The 24,924-nt window shown below is 31.7% G+C and overlaps 1 protein-coding gene across 1 annotated transcript; it reads right to left on the reverse strand.

Moving 5' to 3' along the window:
• Nucleotides 1–536: 536 nt before the first annotated feature.
• Nucleotides 537–24,355, reverse strand: LOC129305653 (uncharacterized). The gene is given in 13 exon segments (XM_054945628.1): nt 537–881; nt 1,027–1,094; nt 1,272–1,614; nt 1,828–1,957; nt 2,091–2,259; nt 2,512–2,642; nt 2,938–3,120; nt 4,712–4,862; nt 5,430–5,521; nt 5,641–5,717; nt 5,720–5,822; nt 5,913–6,109; nt 24,223–24,355. Coding segments are annotated over 11 exon segments (1,632 nt in total). The 3' UTR covers nt 537–881; nt 1,027–1,094; nt 1,272–1,348.
• Between the last annotated feature and the right edge of the window lie 569 nt (nt 24,356–24,924).

Raw genomic sequence — 24,924 nt, forward strand, 5'->3', positions numbered from 1 at the left:
GAAAAGAAATAAAAAGCACTTGAGAAGGGTTCCTGAATATTTATTCCGAAACTAACATTGTGGCAAAAACATTTACAAATACAAGATAAAGAGGGATCCCACACAATATTGCATACTCAGAGAGTATTGGAGCTTGTGTGGGTGCATCAAAAGAATAAGTCCCACATTATCCGAGTGAAAGGAACTCCAAATACCTAGATAATAAGGTGCGAAATTAGACGAATAAATAGGTCGAACAGAAGTGATGTCCAATCACCTCGTGTAAGAGTTCGACCCACAACTGGTCACTTTCTGCCAAAATAAACTAATGTTATATTAAATATTTAATTAGCATCTTTAATCGCGCAAAGTCTTTGTCCAGTAAACATCTAACCTAATTTTAAATCTAATTATTGTATTTAATAACCGGTGTTCAAAGGCAGATATGAAACTTGTCACCAGCGTTCAGAGGAGATTTGTCTATGGCGATTAACTACGTGAAACTGGTGGTTTAATCATGATTAATTGTGCTCAATGGTACTGTTTGGTCTCTCCCCTGTAAAAGGCAGCGGTGACCGCCAGCTCTCAGGATAATTTTTATTAGGGATGTACTTCCCGTTCCCAAATTTCCATCAAAATTACAATTGTCTGACTTGTAATGAAGAAAAATAGCCACCGGGAAGGAGATATCGATTTCCATGAGGAAAGAAACTTGATGGTTGAAACAATACATTACATTGTGATTGACAGGTTAAGATGGTGCTTACTGCCCGCCATCTGAACCAGCAAGCCGGTAGGTTCGCAAATAATTCTGTCTGGATATTACTGTAAATCTGTAACTACGTCCAACGGAGGCGTGGAACCAAATTCATACGATGTCATGTCATCCAAAAATTTCTGTTCTGAAACAGTATTAATTCAAAAATAAAAATAAAAAAAGAATAATTTTCCTCGCAAAATAATAAATGATGATGGAAAAATGAGTTGTGAGTAAGACGTAAATGTGTCTTTATATTTATTTATTCACTGACAATATTTATAGCTTACCTCGATTTTAAATCTTGTCTTGTCTTTTTTGAATTGGGCCCAATTCAAGCAAAACAAACTATAGAGACCTGACTTAAAAATGAGATAAATTATAAGAATCCATCCATTAATTTTAAGTTGCATATCTTTTTTTGTTTCAAAAAATCGTATATAATTTTTTGCAAAATGATGATAATTCTTGAGAAAATAATCAAAACATAGACAGGTGCATCAACCACTTTTGATCCCCAGAGAATAGTAGTTACCTGGAAATCGACTATCACACCATTGGTCCTTTAGCCACAAATAAAGCATAACAACCATTTCCAGTTTGATGGAACATTCAGGCTAACGCAGCTTCCATTTCTGGAATGTTTGATTGTTTCTCTAGCTTGGACTCCGACAGATCGTCCGAGAGCTTCAGATTCGAGAAAGCATCGTTCATAAATTCAGTGGCTGCTGCAGTTTCTTTTCCTTCTCTGTCAGTGAACACGTTTTCAGGCTCAGGTACTCCAGCCTCGTCGCCAACCGCCAGCTCTAACTTCTTGAACTCCTCTTCAACATCTTCTTCCTCAAAATCCGCGTATGATGGACTTCGTTCTGACATTGCTAAAAAGAAATATGGTTAAAAGACAAAGAATCCCAAATAAAAACATCATATATACAGCTCCAGTCTCTAAACATAACCACTTTACCAAAGATGCCATTCAATCAATTCCCCCACTTTAATGGAGAAAAATACCTTATAGCAACATTCCATTATAAAAATGAAAAGGCACACTTCAAAATCGTGGCCCCTCGAGATAATGATCCAATATATACCTAGCGCCCTTTCAACTTCCCTTTGCGAATAAATGCTCTCTTTGATATCTCTTAAACAAACATCCAATTCCTCTGCACTGATCTTCTTTTCTTTCATTGCTCGGGCTCCTGACACCATGGCTTCAGAAACCTGCTAGCAAAGTCCAACCAATCATCAAATGTAAGACTAGCCGCAGTTCAGAACAACCTTCACATTCTGAAATTAACCGATCTTATTACAAATGGGTAGTTCAAATGCTCAGGGATTATATCAAAAGCTAGACCTTTTTTGTGGATTCAGCATCAGCAATAACACCAAGTACTTCCTCTACTCTGTTCAAAAGTGATGAACATTTCTCTCTACTCTGGGTGGCCACCTTAAGCTCCCTAGCATACCTGAGAGCCAATTTTCTGTTTCCAGAATGTAATGAAGCTAGTGCTGATTTTCTTGACCTGAAACGAAATATAATAAATCCGTGAGACAACTGAATTTATTTTGAGCAAACATCACTACACTGGAACTGCAGCAGAACAACCGAAAAGTGAAAACTAAGAAGACGTTGTATTAAATGAATTATACGAACCTACAGTGGTATAAAGATATGAGGCCCAGGACACGAGAGAAGTTTACTTTTTACTTTCTCTTGGACGTTTTTCTTCCCAGAAGTCACTCCTATACTAGTAGATAAAATCATGAGGACTTACAATTCATAACGTTGGTCAATCACATCAAGTTGTTGCTGAAGCCTCTCAGTTGTCCAAATCAAGTGCAGAACATCATAATCTAAATTAGACGTCCCCGATAAAGCTGCTGTTGAAAGAGAAATTTTGATACCCTGTAAACACAAACTTGAAATAAAAATGCCAAGTATTTCAGGTATAAAATTCAAATACTATATTTTGCCCTCAGTAAATGAAACAGTCTTTGCTCAGCATTAAGAATAGCCATATAAAGGATGAAGCCCAAATTTTTTTTTTTAAAGCATTATTTTCTCCCCTTATATGGATTTAACAATATCTAACACCCACAACCTTCCGCAGTATCTATTCTTGTAGAAAAGTGGTACTTTTTGATAGCCAGAAGCCAAGAATAACTTGGGCAAGTTTCTGCTCCCCAAGAATATACCATACCTCTACAAGTTCTTTCTTACAGACTGAAATATACTTTGCTTTTCCGCACCCTGCCAGGTACCTCAAGATTGCAGATGTCTCATCAGGTCCTCCGCATACCTCTTGGAATTTCTTCATTGTTACAATACATGATGAATTCCAGTGACTTTCAGATAGAAGTTTGATAACTTCAGCTGCCTTATCCTAAACATCAAGAAATAGAAATGTAATAAGAGAATAAAAGACTTAAAGTAATGGCATGGCAGACTCCATCATAGCTCATTGACTAGCTTATACTGGCATCGCATTGAAGCCAATGGTTAAACAAAAAATACAGATATCAACACATCAATTACTACTCTTACTATATAATTTTAAAATGTACTCAGCGTTACTCTATAATAAAATACATCTCTTCCTCTGCAACTCTTAGAAGTTCATAAGAAAGCACAACTCTGCTAGAAAGTAGTTTCCATAAGCTAAAGGAAAACGTAAAAGAGCGCTAACAAAAAGAACATTGATGCTACAAGTATTCAAAAGTTAACATCAATAATATATCAAAGAGTGGCTGCAGCTCAAGGACAAGCACAAGAAATTTGATGCCTCTTAAGGTATAAAATTCCAAATACTAATTTTGCCCTGTAAATGAAACAGTCTTTGCTCAGCATTAAGAATAGCCATATAAGGATGAAGCCCAAATTTTTTTTTTTAAAGCATTATTTTTCTCCCCTTATATGGATTTAACAATATCTAACACCCACAACCTTCCGCAGTATCTATTCTTGTAGAAAGTGGTACTTTTTGATAGCCAGAAGCCAAGAATAACTTGGGCAAGTTTCTGCTCCCCAAGAATATACCATACCTCTACAAGTTCTTTCTTACAGACTGAAATATACTTTGCTTTTCCGCACCCTGCCAGGTACCTCAAGATTGCAGATGTCTCATCAGGTCCTCCGCATACCTCTTGGAATTTCTTCATTGTTACAATACATGATGAATTCCAGTGACTTTCAGATAGAAGTTTTTGATAACTTCAGCTGCCTTATCCTAAACATCAAGAAATAGAAATGTAATAAGAGAATAAAAGACTTAAAGTAATGGCATGGCGACTCCATCATAGCTCATTGACTAGCTTATACTGGCATCGCATTGAAGCCAATGGTTAAACAAAAAAATACAGATATCAAAACATCAATGTACTACTCTTACAGTCTATGTCCTGCAGCGTTACTATATAATTTTTAAAATACATCTCTTCCTCTGCAATTGGCAGTTCATAAGAAAACAAACTCTCTAAAAAGTAGTTTCCATAAGCACTAAAGGATGCTGGACGTATGGAAAGAGCGCTAACAAAAAGAACATTGATGCTACAAGTATTCAAAAGTTAACATCAATAATATATCAAAGAGTGGCTGCAGCTCAAGGACAAGCACAAGAAATTTGATGCCTCTTAAACAAGATCTTTGCTTCGAACCTTGTAGATATTTAAAAAAAAAAAATGCTGAGAGCAATCCTCAACTGGAGCCCAACAATATTTGAATCAAATTAGTCATTAGAACTGAATACCATATATGTTGTCGCCAAATAAAAAGAAAGAAAGAACATAGATGACCATTTTGACATATCATCATCATCGAAAGAGATAAAATTTTGTGAAGAAGATGCAGATATTTTCTGAAAATTTTTGCAAATCTTCAGTGCTAATGCATATCAAACATCAGAATTCGACAGATTAAAAAAAAAAAAATCATAAGGATGAAAGAAAAACTCCAGAATTAAAAGGACAGCTAGTCACCTTAACCAGCGTGGTTATGATGAAAGGTTCTTCGGATATAGTTCCTGAGCTGTTGTTGACCTTATTATTATAGTTGCTTACTTTTCTGAATAATTGGGAGAGTTCTCCACTAGTAGGATCCACAAGATCAGCAGTTCTTGCGATATCACACCTTCATATACATTAGAAAACTGAAAATTGAAAATGTAAAAACGAAACCAAACATGAAAGCATAGAAATGATTATAGATGGCAACTTAAGTTGGGGAGAGAACCGTTGAAAGAGTGGGGCCATCGTTCACTAAGTTGAAAGCATAAATCTACAAAAATAAAGTTTTCTAAAACAAAAGACCTTGCTAAATATAAATATGGTCCAATATAAGCTTATACTAACATCATTTGATGGTTTATCGGAGAGAGAATGCTTTGTTCCCCTACGTAGCTACTTTACAACCTAGCTAACAAAAATCTGCCCGCCACGAAGAAATGATGAGAATAATATCATTACGAGCAAAAATCAAAGAGAAAAGCCAATCCCCTAACATTACACTGACACTTATTACAGACATTTTATTTAAATTTAAAATAAATTATTTTTTGAAAAAAATGCAGCCCAGCGGGGCTTCTGGTTAGTTCACTATAAGGCACTGTACCAGGCAACTTATAGAAATCCATGAAGCAGCTCAACACGCAGCATACAAGCAAGAGTCTGCAAGTGGAGGATTTGCGACTAACATAACAGATGGATATAGTGAAAAAAGCTTGCACTCACCAATACATGGTCTAGACATAAAGGAGTCAAGCCTCCTCGATTAAACCAACCATTCTTGACCTGCAATGAAGCATTGTTCAAACAAGAGCAAACCAGAAACCGAAATAAAAAGCACTTAATAGGGTAAAAGCAAACAAATTATGCCACAATTGAGAATAAAACGAAAAAAGAAATAAAACCTCGGAAGGACGAATAATAAAGAGCCCAAAATGTCGGGCGATTTTGATGATCAAATCCCTCCAGAAGAGGAATTTTATTGCCAATCCGATCTTTGGCCGCTAAAAGCCTTGAAACGGGCCGAGGCAACTACTTCATCGTCCCAATCAGGCACCTCCGATAAATGAAATTCTTCACGGTCATGCTATTGGGATCCATCTTTGCATTTCTTTTAGCAGAGTCGCGATGTTACCGCGCTCTCTCGCAAAACTCCTCAACTTCCACTCCAAATCACTGTATTAGGGTTTCCAATCCCCGAAATCCGAAGCAATAACCGGAACGTCAACGAGACAGCAGCGCACAACGACCCGGTAAGTCTGGTTAACACGGACCGTCCGGGGCAAACAGATTCGGATCGGATCCCGGGGAAAGCGGACAGCCCCGAAAAAGTGAACTTGGGCGGGGGGTGTCCAGATCCTGACGGGCCGAATCCTGCGAGGCATGCGGATCAAAACCGTTCGTGTAATCAAATCATCCATATAAAGCCACGTCATTTGAGTACTTTTGGACCCATCCCTTTTCATTTCTACAACTCGTTTCCACTAACCTGTCCGATTGCCGAGGAGGGAAGGGGAGGATTAAAATTTCTTCTCTCTCCCCTCGGGAGGAATTCCTCTCTTTTCACCCCTCTGTTCTAGAAATCTTAACCTTTGAAATTGAATAAATTTTATTTCATGCTATCATGAAGTTATTAGCATTATTCAAGTGATGGGATTGTGCTTTCATAAATGATGTCAGAAAATAAATGTTTACACTAATTGTGCTAAGACGACTTGATCTTGCAGTTTCATGATGAAAATCATCCTTTTAAAGATATTATTCATTATGCTAGATTTCTTATGTATGAAAACATTCATGTTTCTTAGAGTTTTTATCTAGAGAGACAAGTTGTTGTGCTCGTTTGGTAACTAGCTTTGCTTCCAATATTACTGGGTCATTTTTATTCTTTTGATCAACTCTTACCTTACTATAGGGAGGTGGTGAATGATGATAAGAAAGTATCGTCAACTATATAATGAGATTACCATATTGGTTAATACGTTCCTTTCCATTCACAAAAAGAAAATATGAACCCCTTTAATCAATTTTTTAAATTCATTGAGCGTTCTATCATGAATATAATTTATTAAAATAAAAATTTATAAATTATTTTTTATTACTCATAAGTGTCTTTTTATTGGAGGTAATCTTATTCAATGTACATTCGAGCGCTAAATATGAGCATCCCCAATAGAGATTCAATACTTGGTTCATCACATTATGAGATATTAGCCCCTTCTGTTAAACTCAATCCTTTTTTGTTTAAAAATTCATAAATTATAAAAAATTTAATGAATATGCTCATCACCGATCTAAATAATTTAGATTTAATCTGAATAATTCAATTTTAATATAAAAAATTTTATAATTTTATAAATTGACAGTTTAAATGTACCTTGAAAACTAGATAGTCAAGATTTAAAATTTTTTAATTTTAATTATTTTAAAAAATATTTTGAAATTTTATTGTTGAGAATTATCTTTATTTTTAATATATATTTATCAAAATAATAAATCTATAAAATTTTAATATAAATTTGAATCATTCATATTAAATTTGAACTGGTCTTATAATTTATATAAACTAACTATTCAAATTTACTTTGAAATCTGGATAGTTTGTGTTTAAATTATTAATTTGTAACTTTTAAAAAAATATTTTTAAAAAATAATGTCTTTATTTCTAATATTATATTCATCAAAATAAAAAATATAAAATTATAAAGACATTTTAATATTAAATCAGACTGGCTTGAATAAATTAGATAATAAATATATAAAAAATTAATATAAAATTTGAATCATTCATATTAAATGTGATGAGCCATTGGTGATGAACAGATTTATTAATTCTTTTATTTTTTATTTTAAGTATAATAAAACAGTAATTAAAACGTATAAAAAACGTAATGAAAGGAGTTGGTAGAAATAAGAAACACGTGGGTTCAAGGTTCCCAAATGATGTGGCTTAATGTAGATGGTTGGATTGCATAAATGACTTAGGTTTATATGATGTGCAAGGACTAGTACTGGGAATACGAGTTGCAGGTTAGCTCATGAGCTAGCTCACACAATTTGATCATTTCACATGACAGGGTCGGTTGCCCCATAGTAAAAAAAAAAAGGGTTAGAAAATTCAACATAACCTCTATATGTATAGGCTAGCAGGTTCACAAGCTGGCCCCTTTTTAAAAAAAAATATATTTGATGATTGTTGAATCCATTATAAAAGCAACTTACTTAGCTCAAAGCATAACCACGATGAAAAAGAGTTTGGCTCAGCTTTAAAAAAAACTATCGTGGTTAAAGAAAACAAATCCATAAATTTTAGCTATCAAAGCTATCTTAAGTATTCAAAACGAATAGGCTTAAAGCAAATGAAGCTCAAATCACATGACAACCATAAAACTCAATTTCCATTCTCAAATCCCTTCTCATAAAATACCTTTCACATTTCAAAATATCATTGTACTCAAACATCTCAACACATGTGGATCCATATAAACAACCACTAACAGACAATCCGAACAATAGGAAATCAACAATATCAAATGTATAAAAATTATCAAAGTATATGCACATGAGCCCTAAATGTGGCAAGATACAGTAATTCAATCCATAAGTAAAGGAAAAGACAATATAAGTCAACACAAGATTAAGCCTCCAAAAACTTTCCAATAGATTACCATGTGAACTTTCACCTGTAAATTGTTAAGCAACGGGAGGTGAGACAATATCTTAGTAACTAGCAATCCTACCTACCATACACACTAACACATGCTTGTGAGGTGCCAAGTAGGACAGTTATAAAATATTTAACCAATTAATCAATCATCACATGCTAATATGTACCAATCATACATATCAAAATGCATGACCTCTGACCATCTTTATATCCTCTTTATTTCCTCCGGTTGAACCGATGGGCTAAGTCAATATTTATGTCACTGGTTACTCCAACAAGCTCTTCGATTGAGTGGTGTAGGTTAGCCAAAACTCACAACACACATGACCAAACCATAAGTTCCCCCTTATTGAACCAATAGGGTACCGTAACCTTAAACTAGTCTCCTTATAAAATCAATAGAGATAGGTTAGGGTGATGTCCCTCAGCAAATAATACGACAGTCCCTCGATGAACAAGTGGGACATGAGTGGGCCAACCATCAAGCTCTGAATGATGGCCTTACTATGTGAATTTTATGTCACTACTCCCCTCAAGGCGAACTCCCACCCTTAATATGGTCATGCAAACAATCACATGTAGCATACCTCAATTCTCAATTTTGTCGTGCTTAACGCGCATAACATACCATCACATAAAACCACAATTTAACTTTCAATAATTACACATTCATTTTCAATTCAATTATTGCGTTAGTATTCCATAACAATTTCTCAACACAAAAACATAAGTCCCACAGACAATTTCACATATCAAAGTAGAATTTTCCATAATTGGCTTATGTTCTTGTTTCATCAAATGTATCATGAACTTTTCAATATTACTTATCAAATCATCCATTTAAAAATAACTCACAAACACACACTAGTATGTACAATAAGTAGGAAAGTGATTACCTTTTCCTAAAGCTAATAAAAGTACCATAATTCTTGAGAATCCCATGTTTAAGACTGTAATCAAAATAAATCTATATGAGTTATATAAATAATCATTATTAGTGCATAATTTTTCAAGAGATAGTTAAACTAATACATAAACTTAAAATCCCAATTATTACCATTTGGTTTTATATCACGTCTAATTCCTAATTATCATTTAGCCTTATCAACTCAGTTGAATCTTCAATAATCTATTTCAAATTTTCAATTGATCCTAACTCTGAATTTCCCTTTTCAAAGTTTGATCCAAAATTACCATATTCATTAGTGGCTAACGAAGTTAATAATACAATGGGTAATTAAACCAAAATTCTCAATTCTCATCTCAAATTCACAAATTCTTCATTTTAATCCTAAATTCAATATTTTCTTAGCTCCATCACTCATTGAAAAGCCTCAATTTATCATTAAATCCTCCAATTATACAAAATAAAAAAAATTTCTTGACTAACAGTTAACTTTAATACACATACATGCAAAATTCAAGTGTAACCAATGAATCCCACAATTCTAACCATCTCATAACATTTTATTTATTCCCAAATCATTTTCAAAAATTATAAGAAAGCTTAAAAGTTTTTATTTTTATAGTTATGTCAAAAAGTCTTTTTTAAAGCTAAGAATCTCGAGTACTTAACGGGAACTCAAATCAAATTCAATTTTTATAAAAATTTAAACATGACATCCTTATTAGTTAAAGTTTCTAAGCAAAATAATTTCTTAACAAAATATTGTCTAGATTGCTCATACTAAAAATATCTTAAAAATTTGCATTAATTAATCCATAAATAAAAAATCACTCAAACTTCTGATTTATACCAAAAATCAATTTTTAACAAGTGTTTCTAAGCGACCCATAACTAATTATCAAAGTTTAAATCAATAATCGACTCAAAAATTTAAAATCCTTTTTGCTAAGCTCTGGGGCTTGAGATAAAATGACAATATATCAATCTTCAACATTATTAAACCAACTTTCTAACCTTATTCAACTCCCCAAATCATAAATCAACTGCTAATTAACCTAAGCATATCAAACTTCCAACCTCAAGTTTTCATTCAGTCTAGAAAAGAAAAACTCCCAATAAAACTTGTAGTAAAGAAAATGAGTCATTTCCAACTTGTAGGTGCCTAATTCTTCCTTTTTCTTATTCTTCTTTTTCGCCCTCCATTCTTCTTCTCTCCCTCTCAATTGCACTCTCGTCTCTCTCTCTCCCTTCGGTGCGCACTGATAGATGAATGAAGGAGTAATTTTCAACAAATACATTATAGTGGGAGAGAAAGTTATTTGCACATAGATTGTGCGCCCATCAGCCAATACTTTTATTTTCATTAATGTAATAACAATTTTCCTTTTCTCACTTTCTCACTTTCTCTTTCTATTTAAAATTTCTCTTTACTTTTATATAATTGTTTTGGCTTTAGATGACTTGAAAATCTCTTGCATAATTTAACTGTAATTTTTTAATACTCTTAAAAATCTAAAGTATTTAGCTCTACTAATATATATTTTACCCAAATATAATTTTTATAATATTAAATAATTATAATCTCTTTAGTGAGATGGAAATTTCCATATTTCTATTTAATCTCATTTATGCCATTATTTTCTTCCCCATTCTAAAAAAATTATTGTTTCTAAACCTCAAATTATATTTAAAATTGTAACTTAAAATATCAATTTACTAATCATTAAGGGTCTAGGAAAATAGAATGTTACACGAAAGGTGATGTCAATCAGTGAGTATAAGTGGGAAAATGAGAGGAAGAGTGGTACAGTATTTGGTGTCACATGTGATTTATTTTATTTTTTTTTAAATGGACCAGCCTACAAGTTAAGCAGGCTAGCCTATTTAGCTTGCCATTTTAGTGGGCTAGCCCAACCCAGCTTATTTCATTTTGCCAACCCAGTGCATTAATTTTGATAGGTTCGCAGGCTAGTCCATTGGGCTAAACCCATTTTCCTGACTCCAATAATGACACACAAAAGTTGGCCACATTGAGGATCTGTAGTTAATAAGTTGATGTCGTGCAACAATAATTTTCATAATTCTTGAGTCACAACTAAATAAAGTAAGAATAGATTTCTGAATAAATATGCAAATTTAGCCACGAATTATCTTTAATGACCATTAGATAGCCTGTACTATAATGGTGCAAAATAAACCATTAATTATTTAAATTAGAGCGCCCAACACCCTCTATTTAATCTAAACTAATGATCATTTATTTAGGATTGTGGGCCCCATGTAATTTGATGGGTGGCACCTTCATCAAACCCTATCTCCTACCTCCATCAATCTTGTTATCTTTCCTGACATTTTCTTCCTTAAATCTTTACTCCATGGAGAAGAAAATGTCATTATCAAGAACCCTTGTGGTGGAGCACTGGAGTTCTTTGGCAATTTTGGCTAATCTATGGCAAGAAACACCATTAACAACCTTATGATTGCCTCCTCAAACAACATCCTTCACCCTTCTCCTCCCTGCTATTGAACTACCCTATAATTTTTCTTGATCACTCATCACGGATCGCCCGACAAACCTCAAGCCTCACTGATAAGTGCTATCTCATAAATTTTTAAACCCATCAATAAAATTATCATTAATTTCTCTCAAACCTTTTGCTTCATTTTGTGAACCCCATAACCTTTTAGCATGCCTCTCCAATGTTTAACTACCCTCTCACCTATGAATTTTTTTTAAATCGTCTGACTCTTTATCTTTAACATCTCATCGGTTTGGCATGCCCTACTTCAACAACTCTACCCCCGACCCATTGATCTCTCAACCAGCTTGTTACCCATGACTATAAGTGGTCTAAGACTATACATAATTTGACAAGTCCTGGGCATAAACCCATTTCTTCTTTACTGACTTTGTTTACCACATCATCAACTCTATCTTCCTCCTCTATGGCTTTTCAAGCATTATTGACGGGCCTAGAAAAATAAATCAATGAGGGCATAACTTATCCTTAAAATAAATATTTATATCTTTCATGAACAATAATTTTAAATATCTAATTATATTTATTAAATAAGCTAATAAAATTAAATATTAAAAAAACACATAAACATAGCATTATAATAACATAAAAGACTCTCTTTATACAAGCAATATATATATTAGAATAATGTTTTTATTTTCATTAAATAAAATACATACTCTCTCATTCAAAAAATATAAGACATTTTTAATTGAACTTCACCTCAATAAAGTAGTTAGCTGTCTTTAGATTAATATCATCTTTTTATATTTATCTCTATTTAATATAATATTTTATTTTAAAATAAATATAAAATGATTTATTTATTAGGAGTGCTTTTGAAAAAAAACATCAATTATACCTTAAAACACAAAAAATATCTTACATTTTTTAACATTCAATGTCTCAAAAAATAATTTATATTTTTCAATGGAGGGAGTATACCTCTTTTATGTGGCAGAGATTTTGCATACAAAAACTGTAACACACCAAATTTTTTTTTTAAAATAATTTAACTCAACCATAGTTAGGTTACAGCCACCCAACACATTTTTATATCAATAATTTCAATATAAAATATTTTATAATTAACATTTCAGATAAATTTTTACCTCCCACATGCCATTAGGCTAAATCACATTTGTCCATCCTTATACTCCCAACAAGTAAACTAAATCACATTTGTCCATCCTTATACCCCCAACAAGTAAAATAAGCAATTTAGTCAATTTTCAACACAAGCCAGTTATTTGGCCTTATAATCATGCCATTTTAACCAATCCAAAGTAAACCAAATATTAAAATTACAGTCATCCAAATTGTACCAAAAATAGAAATAGTTTGAAAGGCATGATTACATTTATATATTCATATAATTGACAATAAACAAAAAGCCCTAATATTGGCAATATAACACATTATAAATCATAAATTAAATGCCTAAAAGAGACAGTGGATCTATACCACTAAGCCTCTGGGACTCCTCCACGTGTCACTCTTGGCTCTTCTCCTGAAAATTGTTAACCACATAATGAGACTCAAAAGTCCCAGTAACCAAAGCCAATTTATGATAGTGTATACAAACAGTTAAGTGTGTGCTTACTAAGTGAGAATTAAAAATAATATAATTCCAACAAATATAAGAAATATTACAATAAACACAAACAACCATCCTTATATCCCTCCATTAACCTCGAGCCGTAGCCCTCACTCAGTGCTAAATTACCCGACCAAAGGTAGATTAGCCCGAGCCCTTACAAACCACCTATTGAGCTCCAATAGGGGCATACCACGTGGCACATAAATACAACAATAATAGCAAGTCTCCCAACACCTCCCACAATAATTAAACAAATTCATAATAATATTGCACAATTATACAATATTACAAAATTCATAATTTTCTCAATAATCACCCAATTAACATGAAGTAACACTAATCACAAATTAAAAGCATGGTTACCTTGTGGCTTTTTTAATAAATTATTCCTTAAAATTTCTCTCTCACCACAATCTTCACCAGTAATACAATCTACAAAATAACATATTATTTATAAATATTAGTTTCAATTTTTGAAACTAATAAAATAATTCTAATAATAGAATTAAAAATATAACATAATTCCTAATCTCAATCTTAATACAAATCTATAGTTAATACTATTAAGTATAATTTTTAACTCCTCTTTTAATTATCAATATTTTCTTTTTATTTTATAAATTCGCACCTAAAATACTCAAAAATTAAAAATTAAGTCTCTAGCTTAGAATCATAATCCTATAGCCATAATAATTCATTTCTCATCCCAAATAATCATCTAAACCTCAATAAATCAACATATATTTTCAGATCTAGTCTAGAATTTTATCCATAAGCCATAAATTCAAAGATCATTAACAAATTTATACTCTATAACATTTATTATACTACTGACAACCTCAAAAACCATATTTATTCAACATAAATTCATCCCTCTTCCAGATGTTAAATTTTCTACCACTACAAACTCAGAAACCAAAGAAAAAGGATGACTAAGAAAAAATTTTAGAACACTTACTTAGTCTTGAAAAGCTTAAAATCACATCCTAAATATCCTATTAAAAACTCTTACCTTAAAACCCTGCACCGGTGAATTTGGCTCACAGATGCTCTCTCTGCCGAAGCTCACGCACGAAAGAAGGAATGAAGAAATGAAGTAACAGGTGAGTTTTTATAAAAATTCAGTGGGTCCCACATTTTTTTTTTAATTATTCTCTCTCTTCTTCTTCTTTCTTTTTATTATTATTTTATTATTGTTACTGTTGAGGCGGCGGACGAAGCAAATTCGTTTTCTTCTTCTTCTTCCTTTCTTTTCCTTTCTTTCTTTTTATTATTATAATAATAATAATTTAATAATATTTTATTTTTTTATTTATTATTATTATTTTTTTATTATTTTTTTATTATTTTTTTTATTTTTTTATTTTTTTTGCATACCTTTTTTTTTATAATAATAATTTAATAATACTTTTCAAAATTTTTATTAATCTAAATTAACTATTAAAATTTAAATTGGGATGTTACAAAAATCTCTTCATTTTTTTATCATCATTTTGCCTTTAAAGAGATTGCATGTTTGAGAACTTTTTGTAAAAAAATTACGAACAATTTTTTAAATTTTATATTATATAATTTTAGATAATAAATTTTCTAATGGGATAAGTAAAATTTTATAAGGAAATAAATGAAAATTTTTTGAAGTGAGGGGCGATTGAAATTTTTTAAAAGGAACAATAAAAATAAGGAGAATTTCAAATAAAGATCAAAGATATGACTTAATTACTAGTGGGTTGAAAAAAAGTTAAAATTTTAGTTCAATCCAAAGGAATAAAATGAAAATAATTTTAACTGTAAAAATACCAAAGTATCCTTCACTTATTATGTAGAATCATTAGTTATTAATTTTCTTAATTCACTTATTAATTTATTAATATTTGTTGACAGGAGTTGATGTGTCAATAATTATATAACACTTGATATCAATTATTCAATCATAAGCACTAACATTAGTTATTAAAATATTAACTTGTTAATTTACTAACGTCAGTTATAAATTATTAAAAGGTCTTGTAATTGATTAACATCAGTTATAAATTATTGACATGTCTTGTAATTTGTAACTAATGTTAGTAAATTAACAAATAAGTTAATAACTAATGTTACTACTTATCTAACAGATAAATGCAATTTACAAGTGATATTGATAAATTAATAAGTAAAGTAAAAAAATTAATAATTAGTGACTCCACATAACAAGTAAAGGGTACTTTAATTTTTTTATTATTAAAATTATTTTTACTTTTATCTCCCAGACTGAACTAAATTTTAAATTTTTTTAAAATTCATTAATAATTAAATCATATCTTGATCCTTATTTAAAATTTTTCCATAAAATATTACCTAGGGTCATTTCAAGCAGCTTTTTCTTAAGTTATGGGGGCAATTACCACTAAGGCAAATGTGGGTCCATCCTTGTCCAGTAGCCACCTATATAAAGCAATCGTTAATGGAGGTTGCATCATCAATTTCTAAAGGAAAGTCAAAGTCTGCATTGAAGATCTTAAACCGTTCATCAAAAGTTTCAAAACTAGATGGTAATTAAGATCAAAGACTCGTGAATTATATTATTTTTGCACTGAAATCAAAGACGAACCGTAGGATAACCCCCTCCTGTTTAGTAGAGAACACGCCAAATTGACTCAGTTGCTTTTTGAATGCTCTGTGTGTTTCAAAGTGGGGTTCGTGGCGACCAATCTTGTAATTCTCGAAGTGGCATTAGAGGAAAAACTATGATTGAGGTTGCCAATGGAAAGGTTGAATTTGGCGACGAGCGACATGCAAAGAGGTGGTGAGGAGAGAGAGTGAAAGAGTGAAAATGTCCGTCGGTAGCCAAGTAACAATTGGTGCTGAGTGCTATGACTTAATAAGTTGATTTTTTTTATATCGTCTCATAGCATAAATTATCTAATGGTTCTTAACAAATAGCTGATGATTAAATTTATACCTTTTATTTTAAATTTTTTCATGATAGCTAAAAAAAGTGTATAATTTTTCTATTTTTATCTTGAATTGCAAAAATAATTATTGAAATGCTACTAGCACTACAAAAAAAATTGAGGATGACAAAAAAAATCACTATTAAAAGTGGACTTTTAACAGCGACAAAATGTTGCCACTAAAAATATACTTTTTTTTACAACAATATTTAAAAATCATTGCTAAAAGTCTATCTTTAGTGGCAATCTTTAATAGTTGCTATCAAAAGTAGACTTTTATTATTGAAAAAAGTATTTTTATAAAAAAAATTAAAAAAATTAAAAAAGATTTGTATAATTACTTTTGGTGACAATATTTGTTTTCATTAAAATTATTTTTAAAAAGTAAATATAATTTTAAATTATATGAATAATTTATAAAATTATCATTTAAATTATTAAAAAATTAAAAATTATTTTAAAAATTTAAAAGTAAATAAAATCCTTTAAAAGATATTTATGAAATTAAATTTTTTATTTTATACACATAATTAGAAATAAATAATACGTAGGATTGTGAAACAAAAAGAATAATAATAAAGATGTGTTAAGTTTAATTATTAAAATTATTTTTTAATTTTGTATTATTCATATTTTTTTAGGCATATATAGCTCATATTGTTTTAAGAATTATGGTATTAAACTAGTACTTTAAGAATTATATAGCCCATACTTTCAATTATAACCAAGTTGAATTATACATAAATTATTACTTCTATATAAATACATAAATGGCATTGGAATGTTAAAATTATACAGATGTCGCAAGATACAAATAATATTGTAGACTACTTGGCATATTATGCATTTAATACTTAGCTTGATATGCACATTATATTTACTTCTTTTACTGAATTCTAATAGCTTTTGGACAAGGATTTTATGTGATTCTAACTACTATATTTAGGTTTTCATTGTTATAAAAAAAGAAGATACTAATAATATTTTTATATTTAATTATTATTAAGAAGGCTATGAAAAATTATTAAAATCCATCTTGCTATGAGGTAAAGAACAATTAAAGATTAGTTATGTTGATCACACATGAGATTCTTGTAATTATCTTGTATTGTAAAAGTTATTAGTACTCACTAAAAATTTAAAATTGTTCAAAATGACTATTAACAAAATTTATGTGGTTGAAGTTTATTTATTATTAAAATATTTTTTTAATATATTGAAAAATTATAGATAAAATATATTGTTAATAAAAGAGGGGGAAACAATTAACCATTTTGGAAGAAGATAAAAATTTAATCATTTAATTTATTAATTTTGTAGAAAAATGTGGAGAAGAAAAAAGTAAAATATATTTAACATAAACTAATATAATACATATTTATAAATAAATTATACACTTAATAATTTTCATTTAAAAAATAAAAAAATAAAAATTTAAAAATTGGTTACAATGTATATAAGAATATTATTTAATATTTAAAATTTTGTTTATTTTAAGTTTATTTTCCTAATAAAAATAATATTTACAAAAAATAATATTTTATTAAAAATATAATTTAAATATTCATATAAATTATTTTTTCATATTAATAATTGAAAATAACATGTAATATATGTATATCTTTTTAATAAAATATTATTTGATATATTTGTGTGTAATTAAATAATATATATTTAATTTTGCATATAATAACTGCAAGTGTATTTTAGTTCATCTGGTAAAAAAAAGAGGTTAGAGGTCAAGAGTTCAAACCTTGACTTTAACATATTTTGCAACAAATATGTGATGTAGTGCATGATAGTGATGCATCACACGATATGGCTTGAGGAGGTAGAGCAAGTGATGTAACACAAGGTGATAGGGTGATGTGGCGTCATTTGACCAACATATGACTTATGATGTGGCATTAGCTACGACCACATACCTAGCAGGTGATGTGGCATAAGGTGGCATTATGTGATACATATATGGTGAAGTGATGTAGCATAAAATAAACTATTATTTACAAAATGTTGCAATGTCTTTTTTTTTTTTTGGTAGTGTAGTAACATTAGACCTAATAATAATATCCATGAAAAAAGAAGTGAATACAAGACACTGTTATATTAACCAGGCATGGAGAGGATAAGATGGCCATTTTGGCTCTAGTAAGAAATTAAAGGGAAGCTTAATAATTGTTCATGGTTCAATAATTTCAAATTTGATATCAGTGATGTATGCGTGACGAGAGTTGATTATCATGCGCTATAACGTAAAGAAGATGAAAACTTACAAAGCTAAACTATCCTACAATTTAATCAGTGCGATTTAGGCTGAAGATTCTCGATCGGAATGAAGACGGGAAGCTAGTTTGTCTTGGAGACTTTTCTACCTTCAAATTAATTAAAGTCAATTAGCAATGACCACCGTTGGGATATCTTTCACACTCTCTTCTCCCTGTCCCTTTCAATTTTAATTCCCACCGCTTTTTGTTGTGTCGTCTTTATTAATAATTGAATCATGTCTGTGGACTCTCGTCTTTTTTCCAATCTTTCAATTAAAATAATAATTGGCAACGAACAAGCGTGGTGTGGGCCTATCTTCGATGTCAAGATTGATGTGAATTCGATGTTGAGTTATACCCTCTGTCCCTTATTTTCACGGGAAATTATAAACATACAAGTCCGAACAACAAAATAATTACTAATAAATTTTTAAAATTTGACTTATTGCCAATAGGTCGCTTAGAGATAATTTATATAATGACACATAAGATAAGTTGAAAGTTTTTAAGTTTGAATTATCGCGAGAAAGAATTTTTAATTTGTTTCCAATTTCATGACTTATGTAGGATTTAACTGCTAATCCTTTACGAGTCTTTCCGTATTATTTGTTCATCAAACTTATAATTTTGTAACTTATCTGGTATATTTTTGCACAAGTTTTGCAACAGATCTTGTTAGTAATATGTTAGATTTAGGAAACACGTTAATAATTATTTCTATGGCCTAGTTATTCTTCTATTGTCTTTGTCATGTACTCCCTCCGTTAAAAAATGTAAAACATTTTTAACCACATCTCATCCCTCAATAGGGACATTGAGACCCTATAATAAATATAAAGTCATTATCAATAGGGCATTTTTGAAAAAAAATACAAATATTACCTCTCGAAAGATTAAAAATATCTTATATTTTTAAACATCTAACTTCTCAAAAAATGTTTTATATTTTTAAATGAAGTGAGTATATAATAGCCTGCCCTCACATGATAAAAAAGAAAAAAAGACAAAAAGCACTAATGGAATTTACAATAGTAGTTAATAAGGTGCAAATTGACGTTGTGGGCTAGATGCAATGAAAGCGAGTTTAGTTGATTGTTGCAAACTCTTATAATTAATTGGCAATTATGACTGATAATAGCAAGCGATAAAATGAAGTATAATGACACGAGCATGTGCAGTTGCTAAAGTTTTGGAGCGGATGATTTGACTAGGATGAACATGGAGTGCTTCCCAAAATAAAATGTGTGACAGGCATGATGTTGATCTCTTGGACTTTAACATCAATGACTCCGTCCACCAGCCTGGGCGCGCCGATGTAAGATGTCCAATAAAGCAATACCATCTAATGAAAAAATTATGCGCCCAAAGATTAATGACTATTCTATATATCCAATAAATATGCACTTAATCATCTATCATCTTTCTCTTCCAGCTCTTTTAATTTTCCTCCTCCCAATTTCATCACTAGACGCAGAAAATAACAACTCCGACATGGCAATATAATCAATCATGTTAGCTTGAGAGAGGGGGAACTTAAGGCCGTTTTCTTTAATTATATTCCATCTACTTTGTTTTTGTCATTGGGTCACCCACTAATTAATTTCCCCAAAGTGATGGGTGGTTTTTCTTGTCATCTAGTTGTTATCCTTCTGGAAAAGGATATTGGGTTAAAGACAAGAGGCAATGATGTTTACGTACTAGATCTGCAATGTTTCTCCATCCATTTGCATCACAAGACATGTAATTAGTGAATCAATTAATTAAAAATTAAATAACCCACAACTTAAAATGATTTTTTTACAAGTTTAATTTGTCACATGTGGGTGGAGATGATGACGAAACTACTTGCGTTCAAGCGATTTGTTTAGAAAGCCACGCAGAAAGAGTGAGGATCCCTAAACCCCCCCCCGGAAAAAAAAAGTAATAATACAGAGAAAAAGGCAGAGAACTAAGGGCCAGACATATGACAATGACTGATAATATCAATAATGAGAACGTTAAATATCAGCATTTACTTGAAGAGGTTCATCCACTATATAATTTAACCTTGATCATTGAGGAGGGTCCCGTTAATCAGAGGTTTCTCTGGCCATGCTTTGATGGCGCTGGGCCCTGCAAATTTGCAGCTAATTAAGCTACACCTTCACGATCCTCTTCTCCAATAATTCTGTGGTTTTCATCAGATGTTATTATTTGTTGCTGCGCTGCGTCTCCAAGCTAAGTGGAGAAATTATTACGTTAACTTCAATCTTTTTTTTCACAATGCATGATTGAGTGGGGCCGGCTAAAACAAATGACTCAGGACAAAAAGTCCTCCTTCTTCGATCTCCTCTCTACTATTCAATTGACCAGCTATGGCTAAAAATTATATTCTGAATCCTATGGTAGTACTGCATCTGCGTAATGGTGAGTTGATATTATTTGGTATCCCAAAGTAGCTAATTAGTTCATTCACATTTTGGCGTTTTGTATGTTGCAGACTGGTGGATTTGATCTCTCGGCCGCGCAAACCCAGAGTAGTATAATACAATATGGATGAAAGAATGGGGTCAGGTGGGGCTCGAGCCACTGGTATAATAATGGAGGTTGATTCTTATTGCTTGAAGTACTATATATACTGGATGCTGGTTAATAAAACATAGGTGTTAATCATTTAATTAGTTAATTAATTACTCCCTAAAGTAGTCTTTATTTATATATATAAGGGGTTCTAGGTTTATGGAGGGGGGTTAACTTAATTAGCTAGCTAGCCGTCACCGAATATATTCCTATTGGGGTTGGTGTATCCTTAAGAAAGGGTTTAATTGTTTCTATATTCATCTCTTAGCTTGGATGGCATTAATTCTCATCATTGTATTGCCTTATCGTCTCTTGTTGTGGATAAATGTATATGTATAATATGTTCATTATATATTGTCCCGCGCGCTTGTTCATCTTGTTTATTACACCCATGAAATATTATAAATCATGTTTGGACCCCATATCATATATCATGGCCAACTTAAATGTGCTTATAAATGTTCATAATTTGCAGTGGCGCTTAATATCAAGTGAGGTAAGAGAAGCTGAAGTGGAAGTGCGTGAGATTGAGGGTTATCCAATAAGGAAATAAAAATGCTGTAAGAGTCATGTTTGTCCATTCGTCCTGTTAAATGTATCCATCCCAGGCAGGGCGACAGAGCTGTGAAACGTGTAGCGACCTGAAAACAGACATTTATCCCCCATACATAAAGTATAGGCAATTACAGAGGGAGGGGGGGAGACGCTCGTGTGATGCGATTTAATTTAATAATTTTAGGCAACAAACCTGGACAGTTATCTTCAGTACTGCCCCTCCATGCTTTTGCATTGCGATTTGCGAAGACATCTGGGAGTGGGACATTATATATCATTATAATTTCCTCCTCTCTAATTTGAACGTTAAATTTTACGCGTAGTTTCCACATTCCACCTGGATAGACTCCATCTATGCAAGCGTGTCATTGTAGACGACCAGGGTTGACCGGAGGAGACAGCTCATGTGCAAGCATATGATAGTGCACTAAGTACCTTTTTTTTTTCTTTGCCCTTTTCTTTTTCTCTTCTTTGAGTATTGAGGATTACACGCAGTTCCATCGATTTATATATTATTGCTCAATCATTAATTTCCTTACAAATGGCAAAGGCCACATTGTTAATAAGTCAAGCCCCCATCATGATTGTGTCCCGACTTGCAAAAGAGACATCCCACCTATTACAAGCTATTTGGAATATAAAATTATCCTATGATTTAAAAATGTGTCCAAAAAATAATATGCATATATATACCATGTATACATGAATAAAATGATTACAACAAAAAGGGTCATATTCTATTGTTAGAATTTGAAATTAAATTATATGGATGAGTGCAAACTAAATGATACAGTTGGCTTCGTATTCTATGATTGAACACACATATCGTATCATAATGAGTAATAATCAATATAATTGTCTTCGCACCAGGTCGCCACGGGCAATGAAAATAAGGAATGAAGTTTGTGAAGCTCATATTTTGAGACAATTAACAAGAAAAAAGCGTGTCCTTGGGTAAACAACTTTGCGAAGAAATATATGTGTTAATCATGATAAATATATGCCTCGTAACTGGGTAAGCATGATGATCACTATCGTCTTACTTTGATATATGGTTAATTTCCATAACGTGGGAATGCATATTCAAACCGATTATTATTGAGTTATGATGTTCATTTAAATAGTAAAAGTATAAAGGTGTGTTTGGTAAGCTGAGATCGGGTTTATAAATCAAGATGAAAGTGAAATTCTGACAATTGGATGCTTGGCTTTGGCAAGATGGAAATGATTTCTCAATGGAAGTAGCTTCCGCCAAAATGGATGAAACTAATTGGTTCCTAGCTCTCCTAGTACTCGAGGGAAGTGTATTTTTTCAGATAACTACACCATCAATTTATAATTTATTGACAAAGTTTGCCCGGTATCATACCATAACCTATTTTCTCCCTGTAACGTCGACAGCCAACCCTCCCAACAGGGTGGAGCCACATGTAGGTGAAGGTGGGCATATTTCATATGCCACTTGAAGAAATTACATGCTATAGATATAAGATGGATAAAGTGGCAAATTTAACCATATACTATTTTTTCATAAGCATCTGGTAGCCTAAACTGTCAGGTGGTATAAAATAAATCATCAACTTTAAAAGATAAAACATCTAGTACATCATCGTTAACTTTAGTCGATAGATGTTATGTGGAGTCTATAATGACACGTGACACTTCATGGGTATTCCATGTCAGTATGTGTAAATATGTAAATTTAGTCATAAATTATTTTTTAATAAACACTGAGTAGCTTATACTATAAAAAATAGACTATTTAATACATTTTCATTAATTTTGATCAAATACCATTTATTTTTAGACTTATGACACCCATAATATTTCAATCTCTCCAATTTTTTTGCCTAAATTAAGCTAGAATCAAGCTTCTACTTTAGTGATATCGTCATCGTGAATGTTTTCAAATAAGAACTTTTTGAACTTCTTCTTCTCGAGTTAAAATTGAGAATGAAAATAAAAAGATTAGAGGGATTGACGCGATGTGGGTTTCATAAGTCTGAAAATAAACAATATTTGGCCATTTGATAGAAATATGTTGGATGATTTGTTTTTTATAGTATAGGCTAACTAGTGCTTCTTAAAAAATAATTTATAGCTAAATTTATACTTTTACACATGCTAATACGGAGTGTCACATGTCATTGTCAGCTCCACATAATGTTCGTTAACTGAAGTTAATGGTGAGTTTTTGAATACTCTGTTTTTTTAAAAATTGATGATTTATTTCTCATCACCTGATAGTTTGGGTTACAAAATGCTCTTGAAAAAATGGTATGTGACTAAATTTGCTACTTTGCCCTATTTTAAACTTTAAATTCATTTGAGTGCTAAATAACAATAAGTTAATTGTTCAATGATTCCCAAACATAAAAACATCATAGAAAAAAATATTTAAGTATGTAACTATTAAATTATTTTTAATATTTAAAATAAATTTGTCCCTGATCTGTGCCCTGGAGGCCAGGAGCGGCTACGCCACTGCCTCCCGGTAACTTCCAACGACAAGCATCGCTTCCTCGCTGACGGCAGCTTGCAATGATTTTCGTTCGCACGAAGGTTCTCCCAGATCTGTAGCACGATTGTTCTCCTAGCAAGATTTCTTGTCATCTTCGCACTTGGTGGCTACACTATATATGCTTTCCTAATTGCTCTTCGATCGATAGAAGGGGCAACGAAGTTTGGCTTTAGTTTCCATTTTACTCGTCTTCGATTTCTTCGTTCACTGATTGATGTTTGGCTTTAGTGACATCTTATACAGATCTCAGCCATTGCTGGCTACAAGAATGTATCTGGTCATCTTCAGCGTTTGACATTTGTAGGTCTCTGAGGATGATTCTATGGCGGCGGTTCAATGATGAGCCTCAGTATGAAGATTCGTGGATTTTCCGGCATTCCATTCCCGGGTCATTTTTCAAACGGTCATTTTTCCAACTTCAAACGATCGATTCTTCTTTTTATTATTTTTATTTTTTTATAAATATGATGATCAATTGGCAGCTATGTCATCTTTGATACCCTCAAGATATGAGGGATGGGATACATATGGTGGTAGTACCTGCGTCTTCATCTTTGTTTTTTTGGGTCAGCGTGTTCTTTGATTCATTTTGTTCTCGTGTACGTGAAATTGGTCCCGTTAATGCTTAGGGCTGTTGGTTTATCTTCTTCTTCGACAATAA

Source organism: Prosopis cineraria, unplaced genomic scaffold (assembly GCF_029017545.1).
Source record: "Prosopis cineraria cultivar Desert tree isolate PC_DT_omini unplaced genomic scaffold, ASM2901754v1 PC3, whole genome shotgun sequence".
NCBI lineage: Eukaryota > Viridiplantae > Streptophyta > Magnoliopsida > Fabales > Fabaceae > Prosopis > Prosopis cineraria.